General features: G+C 38.6%; 2 protein-coding genes across 2 annotated transcripts in view; one reads left to right on the top strand and one right to left on the bottom strand.

Moving 5' to 3' along the window:
• camsap2a (calmodulin regulated spectrin-associated protein family, member 2a) overlaps positions 1-20082 on the bottom strand; it is a 345786-nt gene that overhangs the window by 144251 nt on the left and 181453 nt on the right. The gene's annotated exons all lie outside the window — the stretch shown is intronic.
• LOC146502480 (adhesion G protein-coupled receptor D2) overlaps positions 1-20082 on the top strand; it is a 91139-nt gene that overhangs the window by 68500 nt on the left and 2557 nt on the right. The window contains exon 24 of the mRNA XM_085132490.1: positions 1084-1160. Coding sequence (XP_084988616.1) covers positions 1084-1160 — 77 coding nt within the window. The remainder of the gene's footprint in view (positions 1-1083; positions 1161-20082) is intronic.

The following is a 20082-nucleotide window of genomic DNA, read 5'->3' as shown; positions in this document are numbered from 1 at the left end:
GCAGATTTAACAAAGATTAAATTTTTATTATAGGCTAATCAAAAGAAATCAAGCATGATACCCAGTCGTGATTCTGATTTAAGGCGTGTTTATTAATTTGCAGATTATTAGCTAGCTATTAACTAGCCATGCAGCATTTTATATTGTATTTAAATTAAATTACTAGTGTTTTGACTTAATTAAAATACAGTGGCTAATTGATCTGGAATAGGGTGACTGATTCTTCAAATTGCTGTTAGCAGTATTAGCACAAAAATACACATCTGCAATAAAAAAAAAAGAGAACAAACCAATTATTGTTCTGCCTCAAAGTAATACATTTGGATGAGCTGTTGCATTTTTTATAATTTACATTTTATTAGTTTCATGGTTATTGTAGTGTTATAAGTATACGGTTAGTAAAGATTTGAGACTGGAGCTAAATTCTGGAGCACATTTTACACCCAAAGGATGGCACTGCAAATCTTTTCGATCCATAGTGATATCAAGGTGTCATGTTAATTATTGGTACTCCATTGGATTCAGGTATTGTGACCATGTGAACCGTCCTTGAACAGTTACTATATCTTCTCATCACTCTCATCCCATGTAATAAAGGCCAAATGAGGATATCAGATACATAGCATAAATTTAAGTGAATGAGTGACAGGAGTTGGTAAGTATAGTATCATTAGCCTTGTCTACCCGTTTTTCTCTTTCTTTCTGTTTTAATTGACTCCAGTTTGTAATCCTGTCCCTTTAGGCCATCCTTTGTATTTCTGTCTTGTTTCCTTCTATAATTGGTTGAGATAAGTGCATCTTACAGGCCACGTAGATGGAAGAAATCCCTGGATTATTCATACTCTGTTTAAGTTAAGGGTTCACATGAACACTAAAACACATTTGTGTTGTTTATTTTAATAATTTTGCTCAGGTTTTGCCATTTGTTGTAACTGATACATGCAGATAGTTTGTGAGATAAAAGGCAAAGAAAAATAAAACTTAGTTGCTTAAAGCACATGTGTATTCAGTTACTTTTCAGTAGTGGGAAACACTGTTGGCAGACCTAACTTAACGAGTCTGTTTGTGTCTTTATGTCTTCAGTTGAGGTGTCCATTCCTTGTGTACCAGAGATAGTAGAAAATGGCCAAATGTCCGAAGGCACTCATCTGGATACAGAGGTATGTTACATATACTTTCAGTACAAGTGTGTTTAATCTCTTTAGCTCAAAAATGTTTGGATGACACGTTTTGCGAGTTTTGAAAAAATGTTGTATTAGTTTAACATATTCAGACAGTTCTCTGAGTCCACACAAGCCTGATGTATTAGACTTTTAAAAGATTACTTTGGTTTTCTAGATTTTTTTTTATGTATAAATGCTGTTAAGAGTAAAAGCACCATTAAAAGCCTTCTATAGCTCATCACACTGTGCAATAAAACTCAAAGATTATTAAAATTATTAAAAACTACTACTGACAAACTATGATAAATACACTGACACTACACACAATGACAAAGAAGCAGCAGTAGTCACATGGCACTTACAGTTTCTCCTTCTACACATAATTGTGATTTCATTCAGACAAATGTGATTTAAAGCCACTGTAACATTAAATTTAACACAAAAAGAACATATTTAGTTAAAAAGGTATCATTCAAATTATGCCGTAACATGCTTTTTTGTTATTCATTTGTAGTACAAGTTAAAATAAAAATGAACATAAAAAAACCAAGTGATATGTGAGTGAATTTTATTTTGCCACAGTTACAATATTTTATATTAGTGAGATTTAAAAATGATAAAATATCAGTGCTATTGAGGTTAGAATAGAGTAACTTTAATAAAAACTACTTATTAGGCATAACAAAGATGCTTTTTTATCTCCCACTCCCTCTTCCACAGCCTCACATGCCTGCCTGACTCTCCAGAATAAAATTAAAACTTCCAGATCAGCTCTCTGCATGTCCTCGTCCCCCTGGTGGCCAGCTCTAGAACCACAGCACACATTACAAACACCCATACAAGACTGGCTTTATTGTTTATAAAATTATCATTTTAAATGTTTTATATTGATAAGTAAATCATTGAATATCTACAGTTATTTTGACAGTGAAAAACTAAATGTCAGCTTTTATACATGCTGCTTGTTTATAATTAGCTGTGCATGCTTTGTGCTTTCATTCACTGAAAGGTTAAATATCTAACACAAAGGCATCAGTCCGTGCAGGTTTTTTCTCCTGGTGTTATCCTACCGTATTCTGCCTCATAAAGTTATACAATTAATCTGATATGATAAAAGGTAACTGTTGGGAAGTGTTGATAACAGTAAAAGTGATCATTGTCTTATGGTGAATGCTAGCATCGATTCTTATTTAATGTCATAAATCAATTTGTTACCTCCACCAGCCGTTATGGTTTTGGTAACGTTTTTTAGCTTGTGTGCTTGCGTGTTATCATTTTGATTACAAGCACTCGAACAAAATTTGAATGAATATGTCTAAAACTTTATAGGGGTGTCAAGTGGGGTGTTTTTCAATATTTCATTAAAATTTGGTTTAGATCCACAAATGGTCAAGTTAATGAATTATTGCTCAGAAATTGACGAAAAGCTTAGAAACCGTTATAGAAACACTTCTTACAAGTGTGGTGTATGTTGTCATATATATATAAGTGAAAGATGTTTTTGAGTTGTGTCATGACTTGACCTCATGTGTAGTTTGCAAAAATTAAGAAAGACAGTAATAAAATTGACAAAGTAACGTCTGACTACAAGTTTGAATCTAAAACAAGATGGCAGACTGTATATTGTCTTTAGGGTAAATACTACCTAAAAATCCCTCCGTCCTTTCTTTTTTTCTTGCACTGTTTGAATTGCTATCACACAACAACTTTCAAACTGTCCAAAGCTGACTTTGCCGGTGTTGTTTTTCCTCACAGCCACTGGGTGGTCCATGCCCCTCTCTATCGCTTTCTCTCTCTTTGACTTTATGGCAGTTTTGCTCATTGTCAAGATCACAGTGTCTGTTTCTTTTTGAGCCCTCTGGGACCCAGGCCCAGTCTGAAACCTAATACCTGAGTGTACACAGTCAAGTTCACACCACAGGTTATTGTGTGGAAGTGGGGTCTCAAACAGAATGTGTCGGTCAGGACCGGTGGATGTGAGCTGTTTACTGTGTGTGTGTCTGGTTAGTTGGTCAAGGTTAACTAAATGACTTGAGACTGATCATCTGGTTCAGGCACAGGAAAGAGTCAAAGACTGTCCTGGTTGGTGGTTGCAGTTGGAGATTTGTTTTGACTTGAAGTTGGACTATCAAAGAAAACTTGCTAGAAAGTGTTTTGTTTGATGATGTTTTAATGATTTTATATTTATTCTGTTAGGAATTATACTCGTACAAGGTTATAGTATTCCACCTTGCTGCTGTGTTGGGAAGTGTACTTTTTAAACATATTGGTGTTGTCGGGCTATTAGAACAAAAGTATAATAAACTTCCTTTGAGGAAAAAGAAGGTTGGGATGCATATAAAATGTAATTATAATATGAATATAATCATTTGGGAATCCCTGAAAAATCATAGAATATAACCCATACTCTTTAAATACGCAGCCATGCTGTTGGCATACCTGCAGACTGTGACTGGTGCAGTATCTTCTCTGAAAACCATTTATTCTGTGTAAAGCAGCATATGCTTCTCAGAAATCTATACATTATATGCATATTGCATTAATGATACCTCCACTAGCGTACAGTACATACCATCACTGGGCAACTTGATCCAAGCCACATAGTCCTGTTTCTCTTTAGCCAAAAAGAATTTCAAGTCTTTCTGAGTATGTTTATTTGGTGCACTTTGACAGACATGTTTATATATTTATCAAATATATAACATGATAAAAAATAAAGTTGCTCTGTGTGTACATCTATTATGTAACGATCTTTATCTAGAAGTGTGACTAAACAGAATCACTGTAAGCCCATCCACTAACTGTAAAAAATACCTATAAAACAAGAGGCAGCGTTCTCTGTGTCATGGGATTCTTCTCCTCCCTTCAGAGGTCTGTTCAGTTTACTTCTGCTCTGTTTTATCAAAACCTCACTCTTATTGAATGGGTAAAATATGTGAGCCTAGGCTCTAAAAATACAGGAAGAGTTCCAGGAAAGAATCAAAGCATAGGCACTGCGTTAAGCCAGCTTTAAGCCACCCCATTGCACCATTTATGCATGTGTTGTGAGAAAATCTTAAATCTCATTCCAAATAAATGAACAATCAGGGTATAAACTAGAACATGCTTTTTCCCTTCATCAATCAATTCTTTTAAATTGCAAATAAATATATTCTTTTTTAATATACATTTTTATCTTAACTCTTTTGATTCAGTGACACAAAAATCTGTGAACTTACTATGATTTGAAATTAAAGCAAAAACCGACTGCAGTAAAAATATTTCTAAATTCATCTTTTCATAGAAAAACTTCAACAGTAAACATCTGCTTTGAGATTCGATTTCAGTCATATTAATTTATTTTGTACTATGTTCGCTACAAAATTTACTCTGTGCTCATTTTAATATATGGTTTCTTTTGGCCCAGTACACAGAACAGAAAAACAGTATTCCTGGTTATGCCCAGCTGGGATCACCCCAGGTGACCTTTTCAGCCTGTTGGGTGTTTCAGTGTTGGACCTGTTAGCCACAGTTCCCTCTGAGTAACATTCACACGCGATGGGGAGTCCCATGACAGGCCAGCTGGAATCTCCAGTCCACCCCTAGAAACACATACAAATACTAATCCTCTGTGGAGCCACCACTGGTCAGCCAGCCTGTCAGTTCATTGGGAGGGTTTTGTACTGTGTGTGTGTGTGTTGGGGATGTTGTTAGGGTTTCCTGTTTGGCCTGTTTTAGTTCTTCCTGGCAGGGTCCTGCTGGCATCGTAGTTGAGCTTTAGCATTAACAATACAAAAAAAAGTGTTGTGTGTAGTAATGGAGATTTTGCAGTGGATATCTAATCCTTAATTCTTTTTCATTTAAAAACATTGCCTTTATGTAAATTTCTTAACAGTAGCATTTAATAGTGATTGCATTTTTCTTTCATTGGCTGCATGACCTGCTAATACGCATTTATGACACTTTTCTTTCTAAGAACTGTAATTGACAGCCTACATAAGCAAAAATCGAATTTCTTTCAATGCAAAATATTATTTTTGTAATATTAATAATAACATATATTAAACTTTACAATTTTTAATTTACAGGATCTTCCTTAAACAATTGAAAATAGAGTGCTCTGCTCCTTGAAATAAGTAATAATTAACTGAAAAAAGGTTGTCGATCTTACATATTTTACAGATTTATGTAATAGAACAAATTACAATTACTTACATAATTGTTTATAAATTCACCACATGGCAGGAAATCCACCCTTTTCTCTTTTCACTCACTTCCATAATTTTCCTTGTAACAGCTTTGAACCTTTGACGGTTCTTACTGAGGCTCATGCCTTTACTAGCTTCTTTAAAATGTCCATGTTTAGCTGGTTAATGGAGATTAAAGTGTACGATGGGGTTTGTAGTTTACTTTGATGAACTTTGTATCTTCACTCACCACAAAGACCTTCCACGCCAACAACATGTCAGCATGTTGCTGTGACTGTGTGTGCAACTATTCGGCTGTGACCTGCGGGTCACTGGCCAGGGCTGAGAGCGCCAAAAATTGATGGATTACATGTTCCTGCTCGCTCGATCTGTACGCCTCTAGCATTTAAGCTGTGTTATGATGTGCTTGTGATGCAAACCCTGCTAAATGTCCGCAGAAATGAATGAAACGACACTCCATCAAACCAAACAGGAGCAATTTCTCCAAACAGACATAAACACACTCCTGTCGCTTATAAGAAGAATTTCTGTTATACTGTATCAGGGTTACCAAAACATGTTTTATATATATGTGTATTATTAATAAATACTGCTTACCTGGCTATTTATGTTTTACTGTTTTAAGTATGTTTATACCTGTGAGATTTATTCATTTATTTAATTGGGTTTTTGTCAGATTCTTGTATCTCTTGATGACCGTGACAAACCGTTTGTCAAAGTTCAAGGTTACTGTGACTTTATATCTGTCCTTTTCTCACAAAGGTGGTTTCACTTTAGCTCATACTTAGACTGAAGAATGAATTGGTTAGAAGTAACTGTTAGCCCCCAAAACATGTTTTTGGCTATAACTTGGGAATTCATGTGCTAATCATAACAAAATGTCTCACAAATGTCCAAATGAATAAAATGCTGATGTGATGAAACTAACAATGTGAAAAGAAAGAAATGTCTATAGTTTATGTACAGAAGAGATTATGACCATTATTTTTTGAACGAGTGTAACAAACCTTCCATTTCACTCTTATTTAACTGTCAGGTCTTGGATCTAAAAATGTGTTTGTTTTGTTGCAGAACCATCAGAAATTACACTATTAGGAGCATTTTTGATCCAAATTTTCTTTGAATCTTTTTTAGCTCAGGACACATTCTTAAGCAGTCATGATTTTATTATCTCCTCTTTCTTGCCTCAGTGAAGCAATCATATTTATTGTGTTTTGGAATACATATAACCACATGCATGCTGAATAGCTTTACCTCACAGCGAAACACACATGCAGTTACGCTCTTCATGTGTGGGGGGTGGAGGGGGGCGGCGTGCCAGTCATGTTCCATTAATCTGAATCAACATGTAGTGATTGATCAATTAGCCCTGCTTAAAGCTGGGGCTCAGGCTGATCAATAGCACTGATCACCGGCCAAAGGTTTTTCATTAAGACCTGCTGCTCTGCATGAACAGACTCCATTAGCACAGACCAAATGGACTGTGAGGAATGTAAAACCTGTAGTGGAAAAACATATATACATCCTGCAGTTTTGCCCTTTATTCGATTTATGCACGTTTGAGGCATATATTTGACGGCGTGTGTAATAATTTTTATCTAATTTGCAAATCATTAGTGGTCGCTAAAACCGATTCCAACATAAAACCTTATTCCTGGTACCACCAATGTAGGTATAGGTGTTTCAGAAACTTCAAAAATAACAAACAATTCATTCAAAATAATGTTGTATCATGTTTTCATGAATGGACTGTGGGTGTGTGGAAAAGTACTGTGATCATATTGTCCCACATAATACTTGGTGCTTACAGTGAGATTAAAAAAAGTACGTATTTATTTATTTATTTTCACACTACCACACTCTGAGCAGTTAATCAGACCTCATAATGTTTATAGTTTATACAAAGTCTGACAAATGAATGATATAAATTATGGAACTACTTTTTAATGCCCATAAATATTTTTATAGTATAGTCCTTTGTTTGTAGGCAAAGACTTGCGTGCATATGGTTTACATTTCCCTATTTAATCCCTGTATAATCACTCATATTGCTTCTAAATATTGTTTTCAGTTCCATGGGTGGGCATGTCTGACTGTATTTCCTTTTTCAGCCTAGTCATTGTCAGCTTGTTTGTTAGTTACCTGAAAAAAGAAGCGGATGTCGCTGTGCCACAGTGATATGTCTGATCCACGACCCCATCAAACCCACGGGATCATCCGTAGCCTGAAACACAAAAAAACACTGGTCAGCCACCACTGTCAAACTCACCTTTCTCACCCTTTCCTTACCCTCAGTGGGGCCAGGAGCCATTGTTTCACTTAAACAATCCTTATTGAATTAAATCTGGCCACATGCTTTGTTTAGTAAGACCGATGCGTACTGCTGTCATGGGTCCTATCGTTAATGTGCCATCACTACACCTCATATCCTTAGCAGACACATTTCCTCCATCTGTAGGTGAATGTGTGCGCACATGTCCCTCTATGGGTGTGTGGCAGTGACTGAAACCATAAAAGTGTGCTGGTAGATGCGGTGAATGAGTAACCAGGAGGATGATGGGTGGGACTGTATGTGTGTGTGTGTGTGTGTGTGTGATATTGAGCATTAAATCACTCATCAGAGAGAAAAGCAGATAAGCAGTTTGACATTAGTGGCTTTACTCACCGTTAGAAATGCCACAGAGAAATAGACATATAAACACCCTAGAAAAGGCTTACGAAATCCATATTTAATCCAACTTATTCATCTCTAATGTAATAGCCCTATAGCACATGGTCATCCCAAAAAGTCTTCAGCAGCTGCTCGATCAAAAAAACATAAAAGTCAATAAGAAATGTCATCAAAGCAAACTCCAACACCTTTGAGATGCATTTTATATATTTTGATCTGTATCTGTATCACTTGTATTTGGGGCGACTTGTTCTCCTGATTGTTTAGAGAGTGCTATTAATTTAAGGTCACAGGACTGGATCCTCTCACTATCAAGACCATGTGGCTATCCCCCTTACCCGCTTTGAAGTAAGTTCTCTCTGTGGCATTGTTTTTTTTTTAAACTTTTAATAAAACATTTAAAAGGAATATGAAATATTCCGAATTATAGGAAAAAATAACTAATGTGAAAAAAGTATTGCAATTGTAAAACTTGTACCTTTTTGCCATTTAAACATTAGGGAAGCAAGATTAACACATGTTTCAGGTTTGAGCAACGGCTAGGGGAGTAGATTGTTTTTTAGGAGGGGTGTCATAATTGTGATAACACTTACACGTGTTTGGGCACATGTGGCTGTATCTCAGTTTAGGCGGGAAGGAAGGGAGTTGGTCATAGAAATACTGTGGCAGACAGGAAGAGATCATCCTCATGTTACCATCGCTGGGGTTAAGCACTCTAACTCCCCAAGCCCAAATGTAGTGTAGATTCAGAATATTGCTAATAGATTTACACACTGGTGGATACAGTGTTACAAACATAAACGTCTTCTCCCTCATGGTGTCTCATCTTTTTCCTTTTTACAAGTGCCACACAACTATTTTGTTACTATGATAAATTGGATTTTTTTTTCCCTTTCCTGGGATTGGATGGCAGCACGGACATTTCCGTGAGTGGTCGATGGGATGGATGCACGGATGACACAGTATCCACCCCCACTGGGGAAAGGAAGTCCCTATCAGAACAAAACAGGAAAGAGACAAAGCAAAAACAAGTGCATGTCTTTTTGGACATTAAATCACTTCCTTTAGGACTCTGAACTGCTTGCCCCACCATCCTCAGCTTCCACCTATCAGCACACACACACGCACGAAGACGTGTGTGTGCATATAAAATTGCAAATTATTCGGGTATTCATCTCTAAACTGATAAACTCAGCTAATTAATATCAATAACAAAGAAAAGAGACTAGAGAGCTCATTTAGAATTGTAAATTTGCTTCAGTGGTAGGAGCTGATGCCCTACAGTGTATGTCCAGCCTACCAGTCTTATTGCTTTAAGTTGCAGATGCGATGGGAATCATAGGATGTAAGTGGCATATAAATCCATGTATGCTGACAGATCATAAGCCCTGTCTGGATCCAGCGCCTTGATCTAAATCCAAAAACAAAAACAAAGAGACCAAAGTTCTTCTGCGGCTAATGCAGGAAAGGACAGGAAAATGGTTGCAGGAAAAGACAATGACCGGAGTTTTCATCCAGAACAAAAACACTAGTCTCACTCTGTCATGGTAGTCGCTTTTGTGTGTTTGATACTCGGTGGCTCGTTTCCGATATCTAGTGCAAGTCTTCTACAGACATTAGAAATGCAGCTCTCATATAGTGTTGTGCTCATCTCAGGGCACAGCTGTAAAAAATATGACTTCCTTCCTGAAAGCAATTTCCTGTTTATGTCTGAATGCAGGTCACGAGAGGGGTATAGTGGTTCCTACCTCATCCACCATCATGGTTCAACCCCAGACCTGATGATGCAGGATGTTATGAAGCTCATTGCCATTATCTTGAGCAAAATACCTGTCTAGGGTCGGCTCCTCCTTGAGCAAGACACTGAACTCCGACTTCAGTGCATGTACATGACATACATGTCTGCATCTTGATGTGTAAATTGTAAATTGCTTTGTCCTTTAAGGTATAAAAAGGGCTTCATAAGTACAGTCCACTTACATTTTCCAGTTCTGTTTTTTCTCTCCTTCTTCCTGTATACCAAATTGAAGCTGTCTACTTTAATCCACAAAACACAAATAAGCAGATATTCACTAAGCAAACACACTGTTGTGACATTATTTATGTTTTATTCTCTCCGCAAGACTTAAGAGACTTCCTCCACGCCCCCAAATTGTCTCAATTGCACACACGTGGATCTTCCTGAGGTGCCCTGTTTGTTTCATTTTCTGCTGATTTGCCTAAAACAGGCAGCGGCCGCTGCTGTCAATGTTTAATTTAAGAGCTCATGTTCCCCTCTGCACGGTATCTTGTGGTCGGGAGCATAGATGGGCTTTATGGGGGGGTGCCATGGGTGGGTTGAGGGAAATTGGGTAGGTGGGTGGGGGGATTGATGGAGACCGGCAGGTCTCCGGGCGCCGTCATTAAGATGGCTCCTCGGTGTGGAGATGAGAAAGCATGCTCTGCACTCTGGGCTCATTGAAGATGCTCCCCTGCCTACTTGAAGCATCCATTATTTATAAGTTTTTACAAATTCCAACTGACATTTTTATCAGTTGGGAATGTCTGTTTCTTATTTGCCTACTCTGGCCGTGTCTGTCCTGCACCCAAAAGTTGGACATTTTTTTGAAATATAACCGGTTGGCATTAAAAAGCACTTTGCAGATGGCTGCAGTTATCTTCGACATCTATAATTAGGTTTTCAAGTTTTAGTTTTTAAACAGTATTTTCAGAATAAAAGGGAAATAGGTGATATTGTTTGTAACAAAGTGGCATATTGGGTGGTGGCACACAGAATAAGTTATTAGTCATGTCTCCTTTAAACCTAATCACTTTGATAACATTGTATTTAACTTTACCCTCAAGATTATTGACCATTACAAGAAGTAGATGTCAGACATGATAATCATATATCCGAATAAAAGCATATGTGCATTACTGACCAACGCAGGTCTATCAGGAAGCATCTCTCTGCCGTCTACCACCCCTTTCTCGTACATCTGTGGCAGAGCCAGTATTGATCTTACCGCTGCCCTGTTTGGTGTTCACAGCCTCAGGCTTCACACAGCCTTACCTCAACTTGCATACTCACCTCATATTAGGCTCTCTGCTCGATATGCACTGTAAGGCTCTGAGACACTCCCACTTGTAAAATGTCAGCTAGGATGAACTCCCATAAAACAAGACAGAAAGCCCACTTACACACACATATAGATACATTTTTTTTAGGAATAATCTTTTGTAATACTGAAAATGTAGAAAGATTCAAATTAGAGGAAAAAAAACAAACCTGTGCCCAACAGAGTGGTCTATAGTGGTTAATTGAGGAAGGCAGTAAGGTGAATGAGGGCATCTGAATGATTGGACAAGTATGAAAATGATGTAAATCGTACTCCATGGTCTTTGCAGTTACACCTCAGTTAAACACCTATACAGCTTCAACCAAAATAAACTTCTGTCAAAGATTTTTATTGATTACACTCAATGACTACTTCATTAGTTACACTTTGGTAGTGACAGGTTTTGCCTTCTGAACTGCCTTAATTCTGAATTGTGGCATAGATTCAACAAGGTGCTGGAAACATTTGTCAGAGGTCTTGGTTGATATTGACATGATAGCATCACACATTGCCACCACATCTCAAAGTTGCTCTGCTGTATTGAGATCTAGTGCCTCGGAAGGTCATTTGAGTATAGTGAACTCATCGGCATACTCAAGAAACCAGTTTGCGCTTTGTGGCATGGCAGAATACCCTGCTTGAAGCAGCCATGAGAAAATATGCATACTATGGTTATAAAGGGATGGAGGTGGACATGGTCAGCAACATTACTCAGGCTGTGGCATTTAAATTATGCTCAGTTGGTACTAAAAACCTAAGCAAATATCCCCCAAACCATCACCACCAGCGTCAGCCATTGATATAAGGCAAGAGGAATCCATGCTTTCATTTTGTTTATACCAAATGCTGATCCTAGCATCCAAATATAACAGCAGACATTGACTTATCAGACCAGGTAATTAAAAAAAGATCTGTTGTCTGATTTTGGTGAACCAGTTTCCTGTTGTTAGATAATAGGAGTGACTCTTGTGTGTGGTCTTCTGCTGCTGTACCCCATCTACTTCGAGGTTTGGCATGATGATGCTCTTCTGCATAAGCTGGTTGTAAAGAGTGGTTATTTGAATTACTGCTGACCTCCTTTTCATCAAAGCATTTTCAGCCAGAGAACTGTTGCTCACTGGATGTTTTCTCTTTTTCAGACCACTCTCTGTAGAAATGGTTGTGTGGGAAAATTCCAGTAGTTTCCAAAAAACGCATACTAGCCTGTCTGACACCAACAAACAAGTCATGTCCAAAGTCATGTAAATCACCTTTTTTCCTCTTTCTGTAGTGCCAAAATACAGCAAGTTGCCTCAAGGTACTTTCTATTGTATAACCTTATGGTAATAAAGAGAAAAGCAGAAGTTCTCTGATGACTCTGCAATAGTCGGCCTCATCACCGATGGGGACGACAAGGAGTACAGAGGACTGACTCAAGACTTTGTGGACTGGTGCCAGCTGAACTACCTCCAGATCAATGCCAGTAAAACCAAGGAGTTGGTGGTAGACTTCCGCAGGCACAAGCATCCTCCACTGCAACCACTGAACATCCAAGGTATGGACATTGAGGCTGTGGACAGCTACAGGTACCTTGGTGTTCATCTGAACAACAAACTGGACTGGACTCATAATCCAGACGCCCTCTACAGGAAAGGGCAGAGCAGGCTGTACCTGCTGCGGAGACTCGGGTCGTTTGGAGTGGAGGGCCCACTCCTGAAGACCTTCTATGACTCTGTGGTGGCCTCAGCCATCTTCTATGGTGTGGTCTGCTGGGGCGGCAGCGTCTCTGCTGGGGACAGGAAGAGACTGAACAGGCTGATCCGAAGGGCCAGCTCTGTTCTAGGATGCCCTCTGGACCCAGTGGAGGTGGTGAGTGACAGGAGAATGGTGGCTAAGCTGTCATCCCTGTTGGACAACATCTCCCACCCCATGCATGAGACTCTGACAGCACTGAGCAGCTCCTTCAGTGGGAGACTGCGGCACCCACGGTGTGGAACGGAGAGATTTTGCAGGTCTTTCCTCCCCACTGCTGTCAGACTCCACAATAAAGACTTTTGCAGCTGATCAAACCCACAAACCCACACATGTGCAATAAGACGGCTATATGTGCAATTCTTGTGCAATTCTTCTTCTGACGAAGTTGTATTTTTGTATTTTCCTACTCAGTTGTATGTAGTATTTGTATTTGTATTTTATTATATTGTATATATTATTCTATTCTATTTTATTCTATTGTCTATAGTATTTTATTTTATTCTATTGTATTTTATTACATTCCAGTGTTTTCTAATTTCTGTTACATAACTTTGCACTTTTGCTGTAACTAAACAAATTTCCCACCTGTGGGACTAATAAAGGTCATCTTCTCTTATCTTAAAGCCCCAATAATCAGTCAATCCCCACTGAGCTAGCATTTAGCGACAGTGGGAAGGAAAAACTCTTTTTAAACAGGAAGAAACTTCTGGCAGCATCAGGCTTAGGGAGAGTCAGCCATCTGTCATAACTGGTTGGGAGTGAAGGGACAGAAGACACAAGAATAAACAGTGCTTTCCACAATCGCCAAAATAATACACAGTGGGATAATATCTTTTGGACAAATGGTGTTCCATAAATCAAGCCTACTTCCAGAGATTTTTAGAATAAATGTCAAGATGCACTGGAACTGTTCTGACAGCATGCAATGGTCCAACACCTGAAGAAGGAATTTTAATTATTTTGTCTTCATTTTTTCACCCATCGTTTGTTACAGAAAAAAGTGTCTTTCTCAGGATTTGTGGCATAGTTTCCATACCACTATGTTTTGTTAAAGTTCATACATATACACACCCTGTCATTTTGACTTCAATACATAAATGGTTTTAAATGCTTTGCCCAAGGGCACCTTTGCTGTGATTGTCTAACCCAGCCAATTTGGTTTGTCTCGTCCATTTATTTTATAGCTTGTAGTAATGTGGTGTTCATGAATGACAAATGCACAGTCCTGACACTATTATCCTGAGTTGGAAGGCTTATATAGCTTAAAATGATTTTAAAGATTTAAAGTGACTTTGTGACATAAGGAGGTGCATATTACTCGACAGTGGTGCAGACTGCCATGTGGTGACTAAAATTAACCACAGACACCCATGATTAGAGTCAAAATTTAAGATGCAATGAAAAAAAAAAACACCCAAATATACAAGAAGTTGTCTTAAATGTATTTCATCATGCTTTCATGTAAATGTTCAACTTCTAGGGTATAAGCTATTTGCTCACCTTTATTTCTTGTTATCCGTGGTTAAACACTCAATAAATAGCTGGGCAGTCTGCTAGCTTTGCTCATGTATTCTTCCTTGAAAAGCTGTGTTGTGCACACTGCCAAAAAAAAAAAGGACACACCGACTCACCACTATAGAATGCTGTGTTTGTGGTGTAGTACAGTTAGAAGGCTATTTTGGGAATTTTGTCAAATTGATACAGTAACTTGATTGGAAATCTAAGGAGGCGAAACACAGCATTCACAGCTATGTAGGGCTAGGTCATGGTCTGGTGTTTGGGGTAGGCTGTGGTCTGGTGATGAGGGTAGCAGCTGCCTTGATGTCCAGTGCCAAGCATAGTAATGACATCCAACAGTGCTTCAGCCCACGCAAAAACCTTACACTCAAAACTTTTCACTATCCTCACTATCAACCACAAAGCACAGAATCTGTAAAACTACATACTTATGTCATTAACGATGTAATACTTCTGAAATGATAAATTTGTGATTTATTGTAATAGATTGAGCTCAACTTTTGACAGCCTTAGAACTCTAGGTGATGATAGGCAGCCTTTCCTCTATTAACTTGACTTCTGGTCTTTATAAAACTGAGCAAGTGCCGAACAGATGCTGAGGGGATGTTCCCCAAAGATCTTCCATGGGGATTATACTCCTAATTTTACTTAGTAATGTTTAAGGCTGTGGTGTTGCTTCATAGGAGCTTCATTACAGTGTTACTGCTGCCTCTGGCAAAGGACTGAACCTCTTAAGAGTCTTAGTAGCTTAGAGAAACTGCTGCTGTCTCAAGAGAGGGACAGCAGACTAAATAATCAGTTTCCCATCACAGTGACAATGTGAGAGCAGCTGTTTGCATCTGAAGGCCTGCCAGCAATTGTCAGTTGTGCTCTGAGACAGTGAAGGAAAGAAAAGAGGCACGAAGGGAGTGAAAGATGAAAGAAAAGTTTCTTTCTGCTTGATTCGGGCTTCTAAAGGGTTTTGATATTGATTTCACCAACAGACCTGTAGTTGTATGTCTAGAGAAGGGCTAAATCTGTCTGTGAAAACACATGTTAGTAGAGATAGAGACAAACACATGATAAATATAAACAGAATCTTGTATTTTTGGTGCTGTATGCTAAAATAAACAGTACTTTTTGAGTTATGATGCACATTCTTCATTTGTGTTACACCAAGCCTCCGAACTCTCAAGTTGTTTTGATGGAAGAAGAATGCTTTTTTGTCCATTGTTTTGCTGTCCACAGAAATAAATCCTCTGGGATTATAATAAACTATATCTCAAGCATAGTGCATGTTTACATTGTAAAAAGTGCAAGTATGACAATGGTCCCCAGCTCAAGGCTATTGCTGGGCTTGAGGGACTAAAATGTCCCTCACATCTTTGGATGTGTGACCACCACCCTGCTCAACTTGAAGATTAATAAATAAGCAAAGAATTTTGAACCTTTCATTCTTGTACATTTTGCTGTTTTAAAGAGTAGATGGTCTGTTCCAGCATTTTTATTAGGCACTACCTGGTTTCTTATGGTTTCTTGATACTTTGTCTTGTTTAGTGTAGGTTTTATATTCTGCCGTTCTGTTTTTTATTCTGTTCCTTTAGCTCTTGCTTGTTTCAGTTACTTAGGGGGCGATCGTGGCTCAGGAGTTGGCAGTTCGTCTTATAATCAGAAGGTTGCCAGTTTGAGCCCCAGCTCCGACAGTCTCGGTCGTTGTGTCTTTGGGCAAGACACTTCACTCGTTGCCTACTGGTGGTGGTCAGAGGGCCCGGTGGTGCCAGTGTCCGGCAGCCTCGCCTCTGTCAGTGCGTCCCAGGGCGGCTGTGGCTACAATGTTGCTTGCCATCACCTGTGTGTGAATGTGTGTGTGGATGGGTGTGTAAAGCGCTTTGGGGTCCTTAGGGACCAGTAAAGCGCTATACAAATACAGGCCATTTACTTTGTGTGTTACAACCCGGCTCAAAAGCTGAAACATAAATATGGAAACTAACACGAGAAGAGGCTTTTATTTTAAATTCTATAACAAATTAGCTAAAATAGCTGGTACCACTAAGACAAAGACTTGTGTGCCTCCATGAAAGCCTGCCTCAGGTATGCTTTTATCCACACCTGACTAAGTGTGGTCAATTAGCAACAGCTGAAAAGTCTGGCACTGCCACTGCAAAGAGATTAGGGCCTGCAGAGGGACTTAACAATGTGTGTGCTTAGAGCTTATTTGTCCCCTCCATATTTCCTTTGCCTCAACCTCCTGTGTTGAGTTTATTCACGTGTCTATGTCTCCCTATATAGTTATTGTTTATCACTTCCTGTTTTATTTTTGCAGTTAATTGTCTCATGGGTATTGTGCTAGTTCTACTTCCATTGTCTTGTCTCATTGTCTTGATTATCCTCACCTGTGTCTCATTACCCTTTTGTTTCGATGTCACCTCCTGATTAGCCTTTTGTGTGTGTGTGTGTGTATATATATATATATATATATATATATATATATATTAGGGGTGCAACGATACACAAAATTCACGGTTCGGTTCGGTTCAATACTTTGGTGTCACGGTTTGATATTTTTTCAATACAAAAAAATGTTCATGCTTTTTTAATTTGTCATTTATTAAAATTATAAATATATATTTTAACTCAAAAATACAGTTTTTAAATTTAATGTTGCTGAAACAACAAAGTAATAAAAAAATAAATCTATCTGATCGAGAAATCACTCATCTTTGGAAAAGAGAGTTTATTACAGAGAAATGTCACTTTCCAAAATAAAAGCTATACTATACGCTTCTTCTGGGCTATATTCTCAGCAGCATATTAAACATATCAGGTCCCCATAAGGAGAATCATGTGCTAACGGCTGTCTAAATGACTCGGGTAAAGTTTGTAGCATGCGTGCTTGTTGTTTTTGTCTGCTTCCACTTGTCTTTGCACTAGGATGATGTTGGCGTAAATGTGCAGTCATATTCGTTGTGTTCCCACTAGTGCTGTCAGCGTAAATCTCGTTGAAATGACGTTAACGCCACAACACGGCAAATCTCCGTTAACGAGCTACCGCAGATCGCCCCGTGCGTGGGGCTGGACGGCCAACACGTTAACGAGCTAACTGCACTAACGCACTAGTTCCCACCAATGTAATTGAGCATTGCGTGGCACATCCGACATACTGTTTTACTTTTGTCCATGACGCGCTTACCATCAGGGTCATACTTACTTCACATGAAAACCAAGATAGTTTCAAACGCCAGATCTGAATGAGGGTGGGGGAGGTTCAATTTGCCATGTTGCAAGGAGAGCTTAGCTTCTGTCTCGCTAGCTTGCTCTGCGCTTAGTGATTCTGCCTAGGCTGCACTGTCGAGCGCAGATCCACTGAGCGCTCAACACAGACAGCATCGTCAGAAGAAAAGTTGATAAAATAAATTTAAAATTTCGTATTGTTCGATACATATGCGTACCGAACCAAAAGCACTGTATCGAACGGTTCAATACCGATACGAGTATCGCTGCACCCCTAATATACACACACATACATACATACATACATATATATATATATATATATATATATATATATATATATATATAATTTTTTCCCCCCTCTGTCCTTTGTCATATCCTACACTGTTGTGCTAATAAACGAGGGCCCAGAACAAACCTATGAATAGAGTGGCCACTCAAAGGGAGTTGGCATAAAACAAGGCTTGTCACCACTGAAGCCTCTCAAAGCACAGAGAGCTGGTGATCAGCATGTGAGGACGAGGTGCTGGGCTGTTGTGGCTGTGTATGGTTCTTCCACATGCTATTTTCACAAGCTCCTGTTTGCTGAATGAATAAATTGTTACATTGCCAATATGTCTTATTTCTTCAGACTTCAGTCATTCAACCCAATAAACGAAACAAGAGTCAGTAGCACAATAAGCTATTTGGCATTGGCAGAGAAAATTTGGCAACTTTTAATGGGCACAACCCACATACTCAACTCTGCTGCTCAACCCACAGGAAAATAAGCAGTATAAAATCTATTGCCAAGAACCATTGTTAGAACAAAAACCAAAAACATATTTCCTTACCTTTGTGCTAGATTTATAATCCTCTGTTATAAACTGAGCCTACTTCCACGTGGAGGAACGTTCCTGGCCATTAGAGCGGGATCTCAGGCTATGATGAGCATTTTTTAATTTACCAGACGCATGCTTTTTTTCAGCATTCATGCAGACAATTTTTCAACTATGATTTTTTTCTCTGGCACAGTCCAGTCATTGGTAATTGTAAGCAGCCTTACTTTTGTTTACTACCTTAGAAATTGGCGTATTATGCCACAGAAATTTATTATCTTTGTTTGGAAAATTGACTACCATTTTGAAAGCTCTGTTGTTAGATACAGCATATAGTATGATATGTCAGGTGTGTCAGGTCAGCAAAAGCTACTGCACACGTCACACTGACTCAGCTGTGACATGTCAGCATGTTTCCAGGCATATTGTAGGGACCATAACTATCCGAGGGGTGTTCAAAGTAAAAATGTAAATTGCAATAACACGAAATGGCCCAAGAATCCACTGTGCAAAATTATCAGACAGGTTAAAAAACATCTATGTACAGCAAGTACAATTTTCTTCTCGCTCCTTTTTCTGTTTTTTTTAAAATTTATTTATATTTCTAATATTTTTAATTATTATTATTATTATTATTATTATTATTATTATTATTATTATTTTAATCATCTTTTGTCTGTCTCACCAAGAAATGCTAGGAGGTCATAGCAAAAACATACACATTTGTCTGGATTTTTCATAGGAAAACAGTCGCTTTACCCAGAACTCTGCAGAAGAGGAACAGTGTTGTGATATTCAGGTTGTCATGTCATTACAGATGCCACATACCTCTTTTGTAGCTCCCATAGAGGACTCTTTTTGATAATGTTCACGCAAAGGTCAAGATTCCACATGTAGGTATTCACCAGCATTCACCTTCGCCACTTGGCTGAGGTCTGGCATGATTAATTCTTTGTGTCTTGCCATCTCTCTGTGTGCCAGGTTCATCTTGCTTACAATGGAGCCAAGCAAACACAGGAGAAAAGTGTGTGCCTGAAAGTGTGTGTGTGTTTTTAAAAGACATTGGTGCAACCGTTTTAACAGGGCGACTCTGTTTGAATTAGATGTTCTAACCCCCCGCTTGCTAAATGGATTTCTAAAGTGGCTGTAGTTGGAGGCTTTCAATCGGATGCAACCTTGAGTCCTTTTTTATGTGAGCTCTGTAGGATTTAAGTGCCGGTATAACATGAGCACGACTGAATGCATGCTCCTCATTTTTTGAAATTGAAAAATCTCCAAAGGCTCTCCCCATTGTGCAGGCAATTAATGGAATGCTGGCAGCGAGGTTCAGGTGCTTAAAAGTTGTATTTTTTTCCTCTCTCTCTCCTGATCTCTTTTTAATGACTAATAAAGGATAATCATCGTGGAAAAAACATCATAATGCTGTAGGCTTCCTCTTTATGCACAATGATGTATAATGCATGCTTTGAAATGAAACGGCAGCGGCCTTCGAACCATTCCATCTCCAAACCTTAGTGTATTTGTTTTGCATGCCACAGTGAGGCTTTTGCATAATAATTGTGAGTGTTCCCTTTAACAGTGCTCGCCTATTATTTGATCTTTACATTTTTAAAGTTTGTCCATCAGGCCGCCAAACAATGGCTCCTCCAGTCGCTGTTTGGCGTAAGTGATTGCAACGTAGGC

The sequence above is a fragment of the Neolamprologus multifasciatus genome, chromosome 15 (assembly GCF_963576455.1).
Source record: "Neolamprologus multifasciatus chromosome 15, fNeoMul1.2, whole genome shotgun sequence".
Classification (NCBI taxonomy): Eukaryota; Metazoa; Chordata; class Actinopteri; order Cichliformes; family Cichlidae; genus Neolamprologus; species Neolamprologus multifasciatus.
The sequence above is the reverse complement of the archived record's forward strand: the minus strand, read 5'-3'. Positions and strand labels throughout refer to the sequence as shown.